At 38.2% G+C, this 15,782-nt stretch overlaps 1 protein-coding gene across 2 annotated transcripts in view; it reads right to left on the bottom strand.

The window, feature by feature from the left end:
* Positions 1–15,782, bottom strand: part of LOC5521472 (Golgi apparatus protein 1) — a 37,902-nt gene that overhangs the window by 8,570 nt on the left and 13,550 nt on the right. For both annotated transcript variants that reach the window (XM_032366610.2, XM_001641208.3), the window contains 7 exons: positions 6,913–7,060; positions 2,996–3,133; positions 2,158–2,244; positions 1,607–1,669; positions 1,001–1,111; positions 513–601; positions 287–401 (listed from right to left, as the gene is read on the bottom strand). In XM_032366610.2, the coding sequence (XP_032222501.2) occupies positions 287–401; positions 513–601; positions 1,001–1,111; positions 1,607–1,669; positions 2,158–2,244; positions 2,996–3,133; positions 6,913–7,060 (751 nt within the window). The remainder of the gene's footprint in view (positions 1–286; positions 402–512; positions 602–1,000; positions 1,112–1,606; positions 1,670–2,157; positions 2,245–2,995; positions 3,134–6,912; positions 7,061–15,782) is intronic.

Here is a 15,782-nt window from a genome sequence, read left to right as displayed (position 1 = left end):
GTATGCGTATTCCACTTGTCTGATTGTGGACACAGGACATGACGCCTGTGCCTGCGTGTATGCGTATTCCCCTTGTCTGATTGTGGACACAAGACATGACGCCTGTGCCTGCGTGTATGCGTATTCCCCTTGTCTGATTGTGGACACAGGACATGACGCCTGTGCCTGCGTGTATGCGTATACCCCTTCACCTTCAGTATCATCTGCATATCTACCTTGTATACCATTGCATATCTAAAAATCCTTTTTCACTAGTATATCTACTTTATCAGTATATGAAACTTACCTCCTCAGTCTCAGCAATCCGCAATTCACCACGGCATTTCTCGGAGATTACATGACTTTTATCATTGATGACTGCATTTCTAACTTTTTCACTTAAGCATTTCACGACAGCATGTCTTAGACCAAACAAACGCAAAATCACATAAGTATACAGGAAACATTTGTGAAGATGTTTTAACGAGATTAACTCTATTCCAGCATTGATATTATATGAGATCCAAACCTACTTTGTTTCCGCATTTGGACAGTGTTTTTCTACATCTTTCCTACATGCTTTTTTGAACTTGGACGAGAATGTAAAGTCCTTCATCTCGATCTAGAGATGAGATATGAACTCACTTTAGCAATAGGCAACTATACCAGGGGTAGTGATGCGTAAATCCGAGAGTTGCCGAGGCGCCAAGAACCGCGTTCAGAATCTGAGCCATGTTAACATGGGCAAGCAAGTGCAACTATTAACCACTAAAATGGAAGCCAATTATCATTTGTGAATAGTAAAACAGAAATGTTTCATAGAGCAAGAGAAACCCTTTGACTGTTACTGTTATAAAGAAGCATCTTTTGAAGGTATATCTATGAAGGCATTATTGTGTTAGTCCCAAAGGCCATGAGTCTATTACTATTAATATTTTAAATATTAATATTATTATTATATATTAAGATTAATATTTCAAATATTTTAACATGTAGATAAGGTTCCAGGGCTTAATCTCACCAGTTGCCAATGATGAATAGAAGCCCTGCATTTGTCATCCATGCCTACGTCATTCTTGTGTTCTATTAGGCATGGCAATACACCCTCGCTGTCACCTTTAGTGATCACTTCCTGTAAAACACGACCCAGATATACATCATATACCACACATATCAACAGCAAGATAAACACCATATACCACACCTATCGACAGCAAGATAAACATCATATACCATGCCTATCAACAGCAATATAAACATTATATATCACACCTATCAACAACAAGATAAACATCATATACAACGCCTATCAACAGCAGGATAAACATCATATACCAAAACCTATCGAGAGCAAGATAAACATCATATACCACATCTATCAAGAGCAAGATAAACATTATTTACCACATATACCAACAACATAATAGATAAATAAATGGTCACATGCTGATACAAACTTTATCTTCAAATGTCAATGTCATCTAGCAGCAAGCAAGTGATTATATCTTCAGCAAGCAGCCATGTAATGTTCTGTTTATTATATGAAATCTTAAATGAAATCTTTCGGATGCCCACGAAAAAAACTGAAAGCTCATCACCAGGCTATTACCAGCAAAGGGGCACCTACCTCGCAGAATTTTGGCACCATCGCTGAACACATACGCACTAATGTCTGGTCCAGTTGATAATCCTGAAAACATGACAGCAAGTAAGCATTATTTGAAAATGAAGATAGTAAAGTTTCAAATTCAAAATTCCATAAAATAATATCTACTCTGTATACCAGTTGTCTATCAAATACAAACAAAACATTTGAAAATCAACCCCCTTTTGGTATAAAAAATCCTCGCAGTGTCGGTAAAATAACACTAAATATCCCCTATCATTTTTTAGGGAAAGAGGGATTTGAAAGAGGCCAAACTTTTTATAATAAAGTGAGAAATGAAAAATTTGGACAATGCATTGCAGTGAATGTTTTAAAAGGATCTAAACAAAAGGGGAATGCACCCCTAAAGATCTTCCTGCCAAAATTAGAGAAGATTGTAATAACGTTGCCCTGGCTTTTACAGTAGTGTCAATATCTGAACATTTGATTGCCATTTCATTTAAGGTTGTTATCACATTTCGGTTAATGGTTATTATATTTTCAGCGGTAAAATTAACAATTAATGCACTGACCTCTCCTTCCTGTTCTGTGAAATTACGAATCACAGCTCGGCATTTTTCTGATAGCTTTTCAAGATTCGTCTGCAAGCACTCCACTTCCTACGGAAACAATTCAAACAGCAATAATAATAATATGAGATTTTACAGTAATAATAATAGGAGATTCTTACAGCAATACAGCAATAATATGACATATCACAGGAATAATAATATGAGATGTTATAGCGATAATACACTAATATGGGATATGAGGCTTTCACTGCCACCAAAATCAATGCAAATGAGATGTATATATTTCAGGACCAAACTAAATCCACTTGAATTACTGTGAAATTCAATCCATCTACAAGAGAAAGAGCTCCTTTTAATTTCTTGATCTTCGAAGAATGCAAGGATAATTATATTTTCAAAACAATCATAGTTTTTAATATTACATCAATTCATTTTTATCAAAATAAACCATAAGTATGTAGGATTTAAAAAGGAAATTTGTTCTTGTGACTAGATAATAAAGTTTCTGGAAAATGCTTACAGCGACCAAAACCAAGGTAATAAGCTTGGGTTCCAAACATTAGAGGGCTCAAGCAAGTCAATACAAACAGCATCAAGAACAGCCCACACGCTCACAAACTGCTGAAAAAACGATATGATGTTTGTGACCACACATATAGAATGTGAAAATAGGAAAAATGCTGTTAGGTAGATTTGCTGTCAGGGACCTCAATACTGTTTTCAGCATTTTGTGAGCATGAACGCTGTTCTTGATGTCGTTCGCATTAAAAAAATTTATTTTATTATTTAAAAATTTTATCTGAAGCTCTCTATTATGTAATTAGCAGGTTGGTAGTACCTGTCCTTTCTCAATATTAGCACTGCAGTGTTGCCCTAAGTCCCTCATACATCCCTCCTGAACCTCTGGAATGAGGTGAACATCTAGGGCGCGCTGATGCATCACACGGCGTACATGCGAGGAGCAGTCATCAGATATCTGTACAACACAGATGCACACAAGAAGTGTGAGACTCAACACAGACACATACAAAAGTGAGATAACAAAAACACACACCAAGAAAATAGAGACAACAAAGACACACACCAAGAAAAGTGAGACAACAAAGACACACAACAAGAAAGTGAAACAACAAAGACACACACCAAGAAAAGTGACACAACAAAGACACACACCAAGAAAATAAAGACAACAAAGACACACACCAAGAAAAGTGAGACAACAAAGACACACACCAAGAAAGTGAGACAACAAAGACACACACCAAGAAAAGTGAGACAACAAAGACACACACCAAGAAAAGTGAGACAACAAAGACACACACCAAGAAAAGTTAGACAACAAAAACACACACCAAGAAAAGTGAGGCAACAAAGACACACACCAAGAAAATAGAGACAACAAAGACACACACCAAGAAAAGTGAGACAACAAAGACACACACCAAGAAAATATAGACAACAAAGACACACACCAAGAAAAGTGAGGCAACAAAGACACACACCAAGAAAAGTGAGGCAACAAAGACACACACCAAGAAAAGTTACACAACAAAGACACACAACAAGAAAAGTTAGACAACAAAAACACACAACAAGAAAAGTGAGGCAACAAAGACACACACCAAGAAAATAGAGACAACAAAGGCACACAACAAGAAAAGTGAGACAACAAAAACACACACCAAGAAAAGTGAGACAACAAAGACACACACCAAGAAAATAAAGACAACAAAGACACACACCAAGAAAAGTGAGGCAACAAAGACACACACCAAGAAAGTGAGACAACAAAGGCACACAACAAGAAAGTGAAACAACAAAGACACACACCAAGAAAAGTTAGACAACAAAGACACACACCAAGAAAAGTGAGACAACAAAAACACACAACAAGAAAAGTGAGGCAACAAAGACACACACCAAGAAAAGTTAGACAACAAAGACACACACCAAGAAAAGTTAGACAACAAAGGCACACAACAAGAAAAGTGAGGCAACAAAAACACACACCAAGAAAAGTGAGACAACAAAGACACACACCAAGAAAAGTGAGACAACAAAAACACACACCAAGAAAAGTGAGATTAGAAGACAAACACCAAGAAAAGTTAGACAACAAAGACACACACCAAGAAAAGTGAGACAACAAAGACACACACCAAGAAAATAGAGACAACAAAGACACACACCAAGAAAAGTGAGGCAACAAAGACACACACCAAGAAAAGTGAGGCAACAAAGACACACACCAAGAAAAGTTACACAACAAAGACACACAACAAGAAAAGTTAGACAACAAAAACACACAACAAGAAAAGTGAGGCAACAAAGACACACACCAAGAAAATAGAGACAACAAAGGCACACAACAAGAAAAGTGAGACAACAAAAACACACACCAAGAAAAGTGAGACAACAAAGACACACACCAAGAAAATAAAGACAACAAAGACACACACCAAGAAAAGTGAGGCAACAAAGACACACACCAAGAAAGTGAGACAACAAAGGCACACAACAAGAAAGTGAAACAACAAAGACACACACCAAGAAAAGTTAGACAACAAAGACACACACCAAGAAAATATAGACAACAAAGACACACACCAAGAAAAGTGAGGCAACAAAGACACACACCAAGAAAAGTGAGGCAACAAAGACACACACCAAGAAAAGTTAGACAACAAAGACACACAACAAGAAAAGTTAGACAACAAAAACACACAACAAGAAAAGTGAGGCAACAAAGACACACACCAAGAAAATAGAGACAACAAAGGCACACAACAAGAAAAGTGAGACAACAAAAACACACACCAAGAAAAGTGAGACAACAAAGACACACACCAAGAAAATAAAGACAACAAAGACACACACCAAGAAAAGTGAGGCAACAAAGACACACACCAAGAAAGTGAGACAACAAAGGCACACAACAAGAAAGTGAAACAACAAAGACACACACCAAGAAAAGTTAGACAACAAAGACACGCACCAAGAAAAGTGAGACAACAAAAACACACAACAAGAAAAGTGAGGCAACAAAGACACACACCAAGAAAAGTTAGACAACAAAGACACACACCAAGAAAAGTTAGACAACAAAGGCACACACCAAGAAAAGTGAGGCAACAAAAACACACACCAAGAAAAGTGAGACAACAAAGACACACACCAAGAAAAGTGAGACAACAAAAACACACACCAAGAAAAGTGAGATTAGAAGACAAACACCAAGAAAAGTTAGACAACAAAGACACACACCAAGAAAAGTGAGACAACAAAGACACACACCAAGAAAATAGAGACAACAAAGACACACACCAAGAAAAGTGAGACAACAAAGACACACACCAAGAAAAGTGAGGCAACAAAGACACACACCAAGAAAAGTGAGACAACAAAGACATACACCAAGAAAAGTTAGACAACAAAAACACACACCAAGAAAAGTGAGGCAACAAAGACACACACCAAGAAAATAGAGACAACAAAGGCACACAACAAGAAAAGTGAGACAACAAAAACACACACCAAGAAAAGTGAGACAACAAAGACACACACCAAGAAAATAAAAACAACAAAGACACACACCAAGAAAAGTGAGGCAACAAAGACACACACCAAGAAAGTGAGACAACAAAGGCACACAACAAGAAAGTGAAACAACAAAGACACACACCAAGAAAAGTTAGACAACAAAGACACACACCAAGAAAAGTGAGACAACAAAAACACACAACAAGAAAAGTGAGGCAACAAAGACACACACCAAGAAAAGTTAGACAACAAAGACACACACCAAGAAAAGTTAGACATCAAAGGCACACACCAAGAAAAGTGAGGCAACAAAAACACACACCAAGAAAAGTGAGACAACAAAGACACACACCAAGAAAAGTGAGACAACAAAAACACACACCAAGAAAAGTGAGATTAGAAGACAAACACCAAGAAAAGTTAGACAACAAAGACACACACCAAGAAAAGTGAGACAACAAAGACACACACCAAGAAAATAGAGACAACAAAGACACACACCAAGAAAAGTGAGACAACAAAGACACACACCAAGAAAAGTGAGGCAACAAAGACACACACCAAGAAAAGTGAGACAACAAAGACACACACCAAGAAAATTTAGACAACAAAAACACACACCAAGAAAAGTGAGGCAACAAAGACACACACCAAGAAAATAGAGACAACAAAGACACACACCAAGAAAAGTGAGACAACAAAGACACACACCAAGAAAATAAAGACAACAAAGACACACACCAAGAAAAGTGAGACAACAAAGACACACACCAAGAAAAGTGAGACAACAAAGACACACAACAAGAAAAGTGAGGCAACAAAGCACACACCAAGAAAAGTGAGACAACAAAGACACACACCAAGAAAAGTGAGACAACAAAAACACACAACAAGAAAAGTGAGACAACAAAGCACACACCAAGAAAAGTGAGACAACAAAGGCACACAACAAGAAAAGTGAGACAACAAAAACACACAACAAGAAAAGTGAGGCAACAAAGACACACACCAAGAAAAGTGAGATTACAAGACAAACACCAAGAAAAGTTAGACAACAAAGGCACACACCAAGAAAAGTGAGGCAACAAAGACACACACCAAAACAAACCAAGAAGCTCATGCAGGGGTAATAAGAATGTGTCTTTTCGCAACTTAGAAGAGTATTCAAAAGCTTCATGTAAGACACATTGTAAGTAGAGAATTTATGAGACATACTTTGCTCGGGCTCCCTTCAAATGAGTTTCTGTACAGACAAGAAACGATCATGCCATTGGGAACTTCATCAGAATCTTCGGAGAAAGACTTGGCATGGCAGACATTATGGGCATCGTTCTTGCAAGCTTTGTACAATGCAGGATCTAGGCTGAAATCAATAGAGCACAAGTATCCATAAAAATTGTGACCAAGTATAGGAAAATGTATAATAAAGCTTCTACAACCAAATCCATGGGGCTTTTCCTATCTTGATGAAAAAAAAAATGTTTTCTCACACCTGTCTTGTGCACTCAATCCCAATAAGCTGGTTACACCAACCAGTCTGTAAATGGTCTAATAAACGCCCCTTATCTGAAGAATGCCTCCTATCTAATAAGTGCACCCCCCAAGCATACTGTGCAAGTTTGTATTGAACACCCCCCCCCTTTTTAACGCCTCCCTACCCTCCCTTCAAGCTTAAAAACAAACCACATAGGAATTCCATTAATATAAATATTTTTTTTTGCCTTTTTGCCTAATCTGAGCTTGGCTTCTACTGGGTGAGACTTGTTCGATGTCGAGAAACACTTGCTACACAGACTATACTTTAACGTGATCATGGCTGAAATTAGAAACCCCCGACTGCACTTTGTATGGTTTATTGTTATAGTTTAATATAACCCCCCCTCTCTAAAAAACACTGATCTATTGAACACACCCCTGCTACCATCAAAATTTAATAAACGCCCTGGCGTTTATTAGATCATTTGGGGTATTGTTGTATGAAGACACCAACATGCTTCCATCCCCAGTTTGTACTACATTCATAGAGACTGACAACCCTTGCCTTTTACTATTCCGAACTAAAAAGAGCCTTTACCAAAGATGCTGGAGGTAACTTTGCCTCTGGTAATTAGCCTAATAACTGGGGCACACAGCCCTTGTTTGATGTACCATGTACGTACAAGCTGAGTCTGTCAGTCTTACACTAGGTTAGCAGGACAAGAAACACATGGAAGACTGACACTAACTTATTTAAGACACAAATCCCAAATCAAGACGATAAAACATCCTGAGTTAACAGCTAAATTCAATTCTAGGCCACAGCACAATGCACCTCTGCTTCCCATTACATTCCAATACCTGAAGTCTCTTGCAATAAAGAACCTGCCCCTCCATTGCCATTACAGATATAAGAGTGTATTCAATACCTGAAGTCTCTTGCAAGAAAGAACCTGCCCCTCCATTGCCATTACAGATATAAGAGTGTATTCAATACTTGAAGTCTCTTGCAATAAAGAATCTGCCCCTCCATTGCCATTACAGATATAAGAGTGTATTCAATACTTGAAGTCTCTTGCAATAAAGAATCTGCCCCTCCATTGCCATTACAGATATAAGAGTGTATTCAATACCTGAAGTCTCTTGCAATAAAGAATCTGCCCCTCCATTTCCATTACAGATATAAGAGTGTATTCAATACTTGAAGTCTCTTGCAATAAAGAACCTGCCCCTCCATTTCCATTACAGATATAAGAGTGTATTCAATACCTGAAGTCTCTTGCAATAAAGAATCTGCCCCTCCATTTCCATTACAGATATAAGAGTGTATTCAATACTTGAAGTCTCTTGCAATAAAGAACCTGCCCCTCCATTGCCATTACAGATATAAGAGTGTATTCAATACTTGAAGTCTCTTGCAATAAAGAACCTGCCCTCCATTGCCATTACAGATATAAGAGTGTATTCAATACTTGAAGTCTCTTGCAATAAAGAACCTGCCCCTCCATTGCCATTACAGATATAAGAGTGTATTCAATATCTGAAGTCTCTTGCAATAAAGAACCTGCCCCTCCATTGCCATTACAGATATAAGAGTGTATTCAATACTTGAAGTCTCTTGCAATAAAGAACCTGCCCCTCCATTTCCATTACAGATATAAGAGTGTATTCAATACTTGAATTCTCTTGCAATAAAGAACCTGCCCCTCCATTGCCATTACAGATATAAGAGTGTATTCAATACCTGAAGTCTATTGCAATAAAGAACCTGCCCCTCCATTGCCATTACAGATATAAGAGTGTATTCAATACTTGAAGTCTCTTGCAATAAAGAATCTGCCCCTCCATTTCCATTACAGATATAAGAGTGTATTCAAGACCTGAAGTCTCTTGCAATAAAGAACCTGCCCCTCCATTGCCATTACAGATATAAGAGTGTATTCAATACTTGAAGTCTCTTGCAATAAAGAATCTGCCCCTCCATTTCCATTACAGATATAAGAGTGTATTCAATACCTGAAGTCTATTGCAATAAAGAACCTGCCCTCCATTGCCATTACAGATATAAGAGTGTATTCAATACCTGAAGTCTCTTGCAATAAAGAACCTGCCCCTCCATTGCCATTACAGATATAAGAGTGTATTCAAGACCTGAAGTCTCTTGCAATAAAGAACCTGCCCCTCCATTGCCATTACAGATATAAGAGTGTATTCAAGACCTGAAGTCTCTTGCAATAAAGAACCTGCCCCTCCATTGCCATTACAGATATAAGAGTGTATTCAATACCTGAAGTCTCTTGCAATAAAGAACCTGCCTCTCCATTGCCATTACAGATATAAGAGTGTATTCAATACCTGAAGTCTCTTGCAATAAAGAACCTGCTCCTCCATTGCCATTACAGATATAAGAGTGTATTCAATACCTGAAGTCTCTTGCAATAAAGAATCTGCCCCTCCATTGCCATTACAGATATAAGAGTGTATTCAATACTTGAAGTCTCTTGCAATAAAGAATCTGCCCCTCCATTTCCATTACAGATATAAGAGTGTATTCAAGACCTGAAGTCTCTTGCAATAAAGAACCTGCCCCTCCATTGCCATTACAGATATAAGAGTGTATTCAATACTTGAAGTCTCTTGCAATAAAGAATCTGCCCCTCCATTTCCATTACAGATATAAGAGTGTATTCAATACCTGAAGTCTATTGCAATAAAGAACCTGCCCTCCATTGCCATTACAGATATAAGAGTGTATTCAATACCTGAAGTCTCTTGCAATAAAGAACCTGCCCCTCCATTGCCATTACAGATATAAGAGTGTATTCAAGACCTGAAGTCTCTTGCAATAAAGAACCTGCCCCTCCATTGCCATTACAGATATAAGAGTGTATTCAAGACCTGAAGTCTCTTGCAATAAAGAACCTGCCCCTCCATTGCCATTACAGATATAAGAGTGTATTCAATACCTGAAGTCTCTTGCAATAAAGAACCTGCCTCTCCATTGCCATTACAGATATAAGAGTGTATTCAATACCTGAAGTCTCTTGCAATAAAGAACCTGCTCCTCCATTGCCATTACAGATATAAGAGTGTATTCAATACCTGAAGTCTCTTGCAATAAAGAATCTGCCCCTCCATTGCCATTACAGATATAAGAGTGTATTCAATACTTGAAGTCTCTTGCAATAAAGAATCTGCCCCTCCATTTCCATTACAGATATAAGAGTGTATTCAAGACCTGAAGTCTCTTGCAATAAAGAACCTGCCCCTCCATTGCCATTACAGATATAAGAGTGTATTCAATACTTGAAGTCTCTTGCAATAAAGAATCTGCCCCTCCATTTCCATTACAGATATAAGAGTGTATTCAATACCTGAAGTCTATTGCAATAAAGAACCTGCCCTCCATTGCCATTACAGATATAAGAGTGTATTCAATACCTGAAGTCTCTTGCAATAAAGAACCTGCCCCTCCATTGCCATTACAGATATAAGAGTGTATTCAAGACCTGAAGTCTCTTGCAATAAAGAACCTGCCCCTCCATTGCCATTACAGATATAAGAGTGTATTCAAGACCTGAAGTCTCTTGCAATAAAGAACCTGCCCCTCCATTGCCATTACAGATATAAGAGTGTATTCAATACCTGAAGTCTCTTGCAATAAAGAACCTGCCTCTCCATTGCCATTACAGATATAAGAGTGTATTCAATACCTGAAGTCTCTTGCAATAAAGAACCTGCTCCTCCATTGCCATTACAGATATAAGAGTGTATTCAATACCTGAAGTCTCTTGCAATAAAGAATCTGCCCCTCCATTGCCATTACAGATATAGAGTGTATTCAAGACCTGAAGTCTATTGCAATAAAGAATCTGCCCCTCCATTGCCATTACAGATATAAGAGTGTATTCAAGACCTGAAGTCTCTTGCAATAAAGAACCTGCCCCTCCATTGCCATTACAGATATAAGAGTGTATTCAATACCTGAAGTCTCTTGCAATAAAGAACCTGCCCCTCCATTGCCATTACAGATATAGAGTGTATTCAATACCTGAAGTCTCTTGCAATAAAGAATCTGCCCCTCCATTGCCATTACAGATATAGAGTGTATTCAAGACCTGAAGTCTATTGCAATAAAGAACCTGCCCCTCCATTGCCATTACAGATATAAGAGTGTATTCAATACCTGAAGTCTCTTGCAATAAAGAATCTGCCCCTCCATTGCCATTACAGATATAAGAGTGTATTCAATACCTGAAGTCTCTTGCAATAAAGAACCTGCCCCTCCATTGCCATTACAGATATAAGAGTGTATTCAATACCTGAAGTCTCTTGCAATAAAGAACCTGCCCCTCCATTGCCATTACAGATATAAGAGTGTATTCAATACCTGAAGTCTATTGCAATAAAGAACCTGCCCCTCCATTGCCATTACAGATATAAGAGTGTATTCAATACTTGAAGTCTCTTGCAATAAAGAATCTGCCCCTCCATTTCCATTACAGATATAAGAGTGTATTCAAGACCTGAAGTCTCTTGCAATAAAGAACCTGCCCCTCCATTGCCATTACAGATATAAGAGTGTATTCAATACTTGAAGTCTCTTGCAATAAAGAATCTGCCCCTCCATTTCCATTACAGATATAAGAGTGTATTCAATACCTGAAGTCTATTGCAATAAAGAACCTGCCCTCCATTGCCATTACAGATATAAGAGTGTATTCAATACCTGAAGTCTCTTGCAATAAAGAACCTGCCCCTCCATTGCCATTACAGATATAAGAGTGTATTCAAGACCTGAAGTCTCTTGCAATAAAGAACCTGCCCCTCCATTGCCATTACAGATATAAGAGTGTATTCAAGACCTGAAGTCTCTTGCAATAAAGAACCTGCCCCTCCATTGCCATTACAGATATAAGAGTGTATTCAATACCTGAAGTCTCTTGCAATAAAGAACCTGCCTCTCCATTGCCATTACAGATATAAGAGTGTATTCAATACCTGAAGTCTCTTGCAATAAAGAACCTGCTCCTCCATTGCCATTACAGATATAAGAGTGTATTCAATACCTGAAGTCTCTTGCAATAAAGAATCTGCCCCTCCATTGCCATTACAGATATAAGAGTGTATTCAATACTTGAAGTCTCTTGCAATAAAGAATCTGCCCCTCCATTTCCATTACAGATATAAGAGTGTATTCAAGACCTGAAGTCTCTTGCAATAAAGAACCTGCCCCTCCATTGCCATTACAGATATAAGAGTGTATTCAATACTTGAAGTCTCTTGCAATAAAGAATCTGCCCCTCCATTTCCATTACAGATATAAGAGTGTATTCAATACCTGAAGTCTATTGCAATAAAGAACCTGCCCTCCATTGCCATTACAGATATAAGAGTGTATTCAATACCTGAAGTCTCTTGCAATAAAGAACCTGCCCCTCCATTGCCATTACAGATATAAGAGTGTATTCAAGACCTGAAGTCTCTTGCAATAAAGAACCTGCCCCTCCATTGCCATTACAGATATAAGAGTGTATTCAAGACCTGAAGTCTCTTGCAATAAAGAACCTGCCCCTCCATTGCCATTACAGATATAAGAGTGTATTCAATACCTGAAGTCTCTTGCAATAAAGAACCTGCCTCTCCATTGCCATTACAGATATAAGAGTGTATTCAATACCTGAAGTCTCTTGCAATAAAGAACCTGCTCCTCCATTGCCATTACAGATATAAGAGTGTATTCAATACCTGAAGTCTCTTGCAATAAAGAATCTGCCCCTCCATTGCCATTACAGATATAGAGTGTATTCAAGACCTGAAGTCTATTGCAATAAAGAATCTGCCCCTCCATTGCCATTACAGATATAAGAGTGTATTCAAGACCTGAAGTCTCTTGCAATAAAGAACCTGCCCCTCCATTGCCATTACAGATATAAGAGTGTATTCAATACCTGAAGTCTCTTGCAATAAAGAACCTGCCCCTCCATTGCCATTACAGATATAGAGTGTATTCAATACCTGAAGTCTCTTGCAATAAAGAATCTGCCCCTCCATTGCCATTACAGATATAGAGTGTATTCAAGACCTGAAGTCTATTGCAATAAAGAACCTGCCCCTCCATTGCCATTACAGATATAAGAGTGTATTCAATACCTGAAGTCTCTTGCAATAAAGAATCTGCCCCTCCATTGCCATTACAGATATAAGAGTGTATTCAATACCTGAAGTCTCTTGCAATAAAGAACCTGCCCCTCCATTGCCATTACAGATATAAGAGTGTATTCAATACCTGAAGTCTCTTGCAATAAAGAACCTGCCCCTCCATTGCCATTACAGATATAAGAGTGTATTCAATACCTGAAGTCTATTGCAATAAAGAACCTGCCCCTCCATTGCCATTACAGATATAAGAGTGTATTCAATACTTGAAGTCTCTTGCAATAAAGAATCTGCCCCTCCATTTCCATTACAGATATAAGAGTGTATTCAAGACCTGAAGTCTCTTGCAATAAAGAACCTGCCCCTCCATTGCCATTACAGATATAAGAGTGTATTCAATACTTGAAGTCTCTTGCAATAAAGAATCTGCCCCTCCATTTCCATTACAGATATAAGAGTGTATTCAATACCTGAAGTCTATTGCAATAAAGAACCTGCCCTCCATTGCCATTACAGATATAAGAGTGTATTCAATACCTGAAGTCTCTTGCAATAAAGAACCTGCCCCTCCATTGCCATTACAGATATAAGAGTGTATTCAAGACCTGAAGTCTCTTGCAATAAAGAACCTGCCCCTCCATTGCCATTACAGATATAAGAGTGTATTCAAGACCTGAAGTCTCTTGCAATAAAGAACCTGCCCCTCCATTGCCATTACAGATATAAGAGTGTATTCAATACCTGAAGTCTCTTGCAATAAAGAACCTGCCTCTCCATTGCCATTACAGATATAAGAGTGTATTCAATACCTGAAGTCTCTTGCAATAAAGAACCTGCTCCTCCATTGCCATTACAGATATAAGAGTGTATTCAATACCTGAAGTCTCTTGCAATAAAGAATCTGCCCCTCCATTGCCATTACAGATATAAGAGTGTATTCAATACTTGAAGTCTCTTGCAATAAAGAATCTGCCCCTCCATTTCCATTACAGATATAAGAGTGTATTCAAGACCTGAAGTCTCTTGCAATAAAGAACCTGCCCCTCCATTGCCATTACAGATATAAGAGTGTATTCAATACTTGAAGTCTCTTGCAATAAAGAATCTGCCCCTCCATTTCCATTACAGATATAAGAGTGTATTCAATACCTGAAGTCTATTGCAATAAAGAACCTGCCCTCCATTGCCATTACAGATATAAGAGTGTATTCAATACCTGAAGTCTCTTGCAATAAAGAACCTGCCCCTCCATTGCCATTACAGATATAAGAGTGTATTCAAGACCTGAAGTCTCTTGCAATAAAGAACCTGCCCCTCCATTGCCATTACAGATATAAGAGTGTATTCAAGACCTGAAGTCTCTTGCAATAAAGAACCTGCCCCTCCATTGCCATTACAGATATAAGAGTGTATTCAATACCTGAAGTCTCTTGCAATAAAGAACCTGCCTCTCCATTGCCATTACAGATATAAGAGTGTATTCAATACCTGAAGTCTCTTGCAATAAAGAACCTGCTCCTCCATTGCCATTACAGATATAAGAGTGTATTCAATACCTGAAGTCTCTTGCAATAAAGAATCTGCCCCTCCATTGCCATTACAGATATAAGAGTGTATTCAATACTTGAAGTCTCTTGCAATAAAGAATCTGCCCCTCCATTTCCATTACAGATATAAGAGTGTATTCAAGACCTGAAGTCTCTTGCAATAAAGAACCTGCCCCTCCATTGCCATTACAGATATAAGAGTGTATTCAATACTTGAAGTCTCTTGCAATAAAGAATCTGCCCCTCCATTTCCATTACAGATATAAGAGTGTATTCAATACCTGAAGTCTATTGCAATAAAGAACCTGCCCTCCATTGCCATTACAGATATAAGAGTGTATTCAATACCTGAAGTCTCTTGCAATAAAGAACCTGCCCCTCCATTGCCATTACAGATATAAGAGTGTATTCAAGACCTGAAGTCTCTTGCAATAAAGAACCTGCCCCTCCATTGCCATTACAGATATAAGAGTGTATTCAAGACCTGAAGTCTCTTGCAATAAAGAACCTGCCCCTCCATTGCCATTACAGATATAAGAGTGTATTCAATACCTGAAGTCTCTTGCAATAAAGAACCTGCCTCTCCATTGCCATTACAGATATAAGAGTGTATTCAATACCTGAAGTCTCTTGCAATAAAGAACCTGCTCCTCCATTGCCATTACAGATATAAGAGTGTATTCAATACCTGAAGTCTCTTGCAATAAAGAATCTGCCCCTCCATTGCCATTACAGATATAGAGTGTATTCAAGACCTGAAGTCTATTGCAATAAAGAATCTGCCCCTCCATTGCCATTACAGATATAAGAGTGTATTCAAGACCTGAAGTCTCTTGCAATAAAGAACCTGCCCCTCCATTGCCATTACAGATATAAGAGTGTATTCAATACCTGAAGTCTCTT

This window comes from Nematostella vectensis, chromosome 13 (genome assembly GCF_932526225.1).
Source record: "Nematostella vectensis chromosome 13, jaNemVect1.1, whole genome shotgun sequence".
Lineage (NCBI taxonomy): Eukaryota > Metazoa > Cnidaria > Anthozoa > Actiniaria > Edwardsiidae > Nematostella > Nematostella vectensis.
The sequence above is the reverse complement of the archived record's forward strand: the minus strand, read 5'-3'. Positions and strand labels throughout refer to the sequence as shown.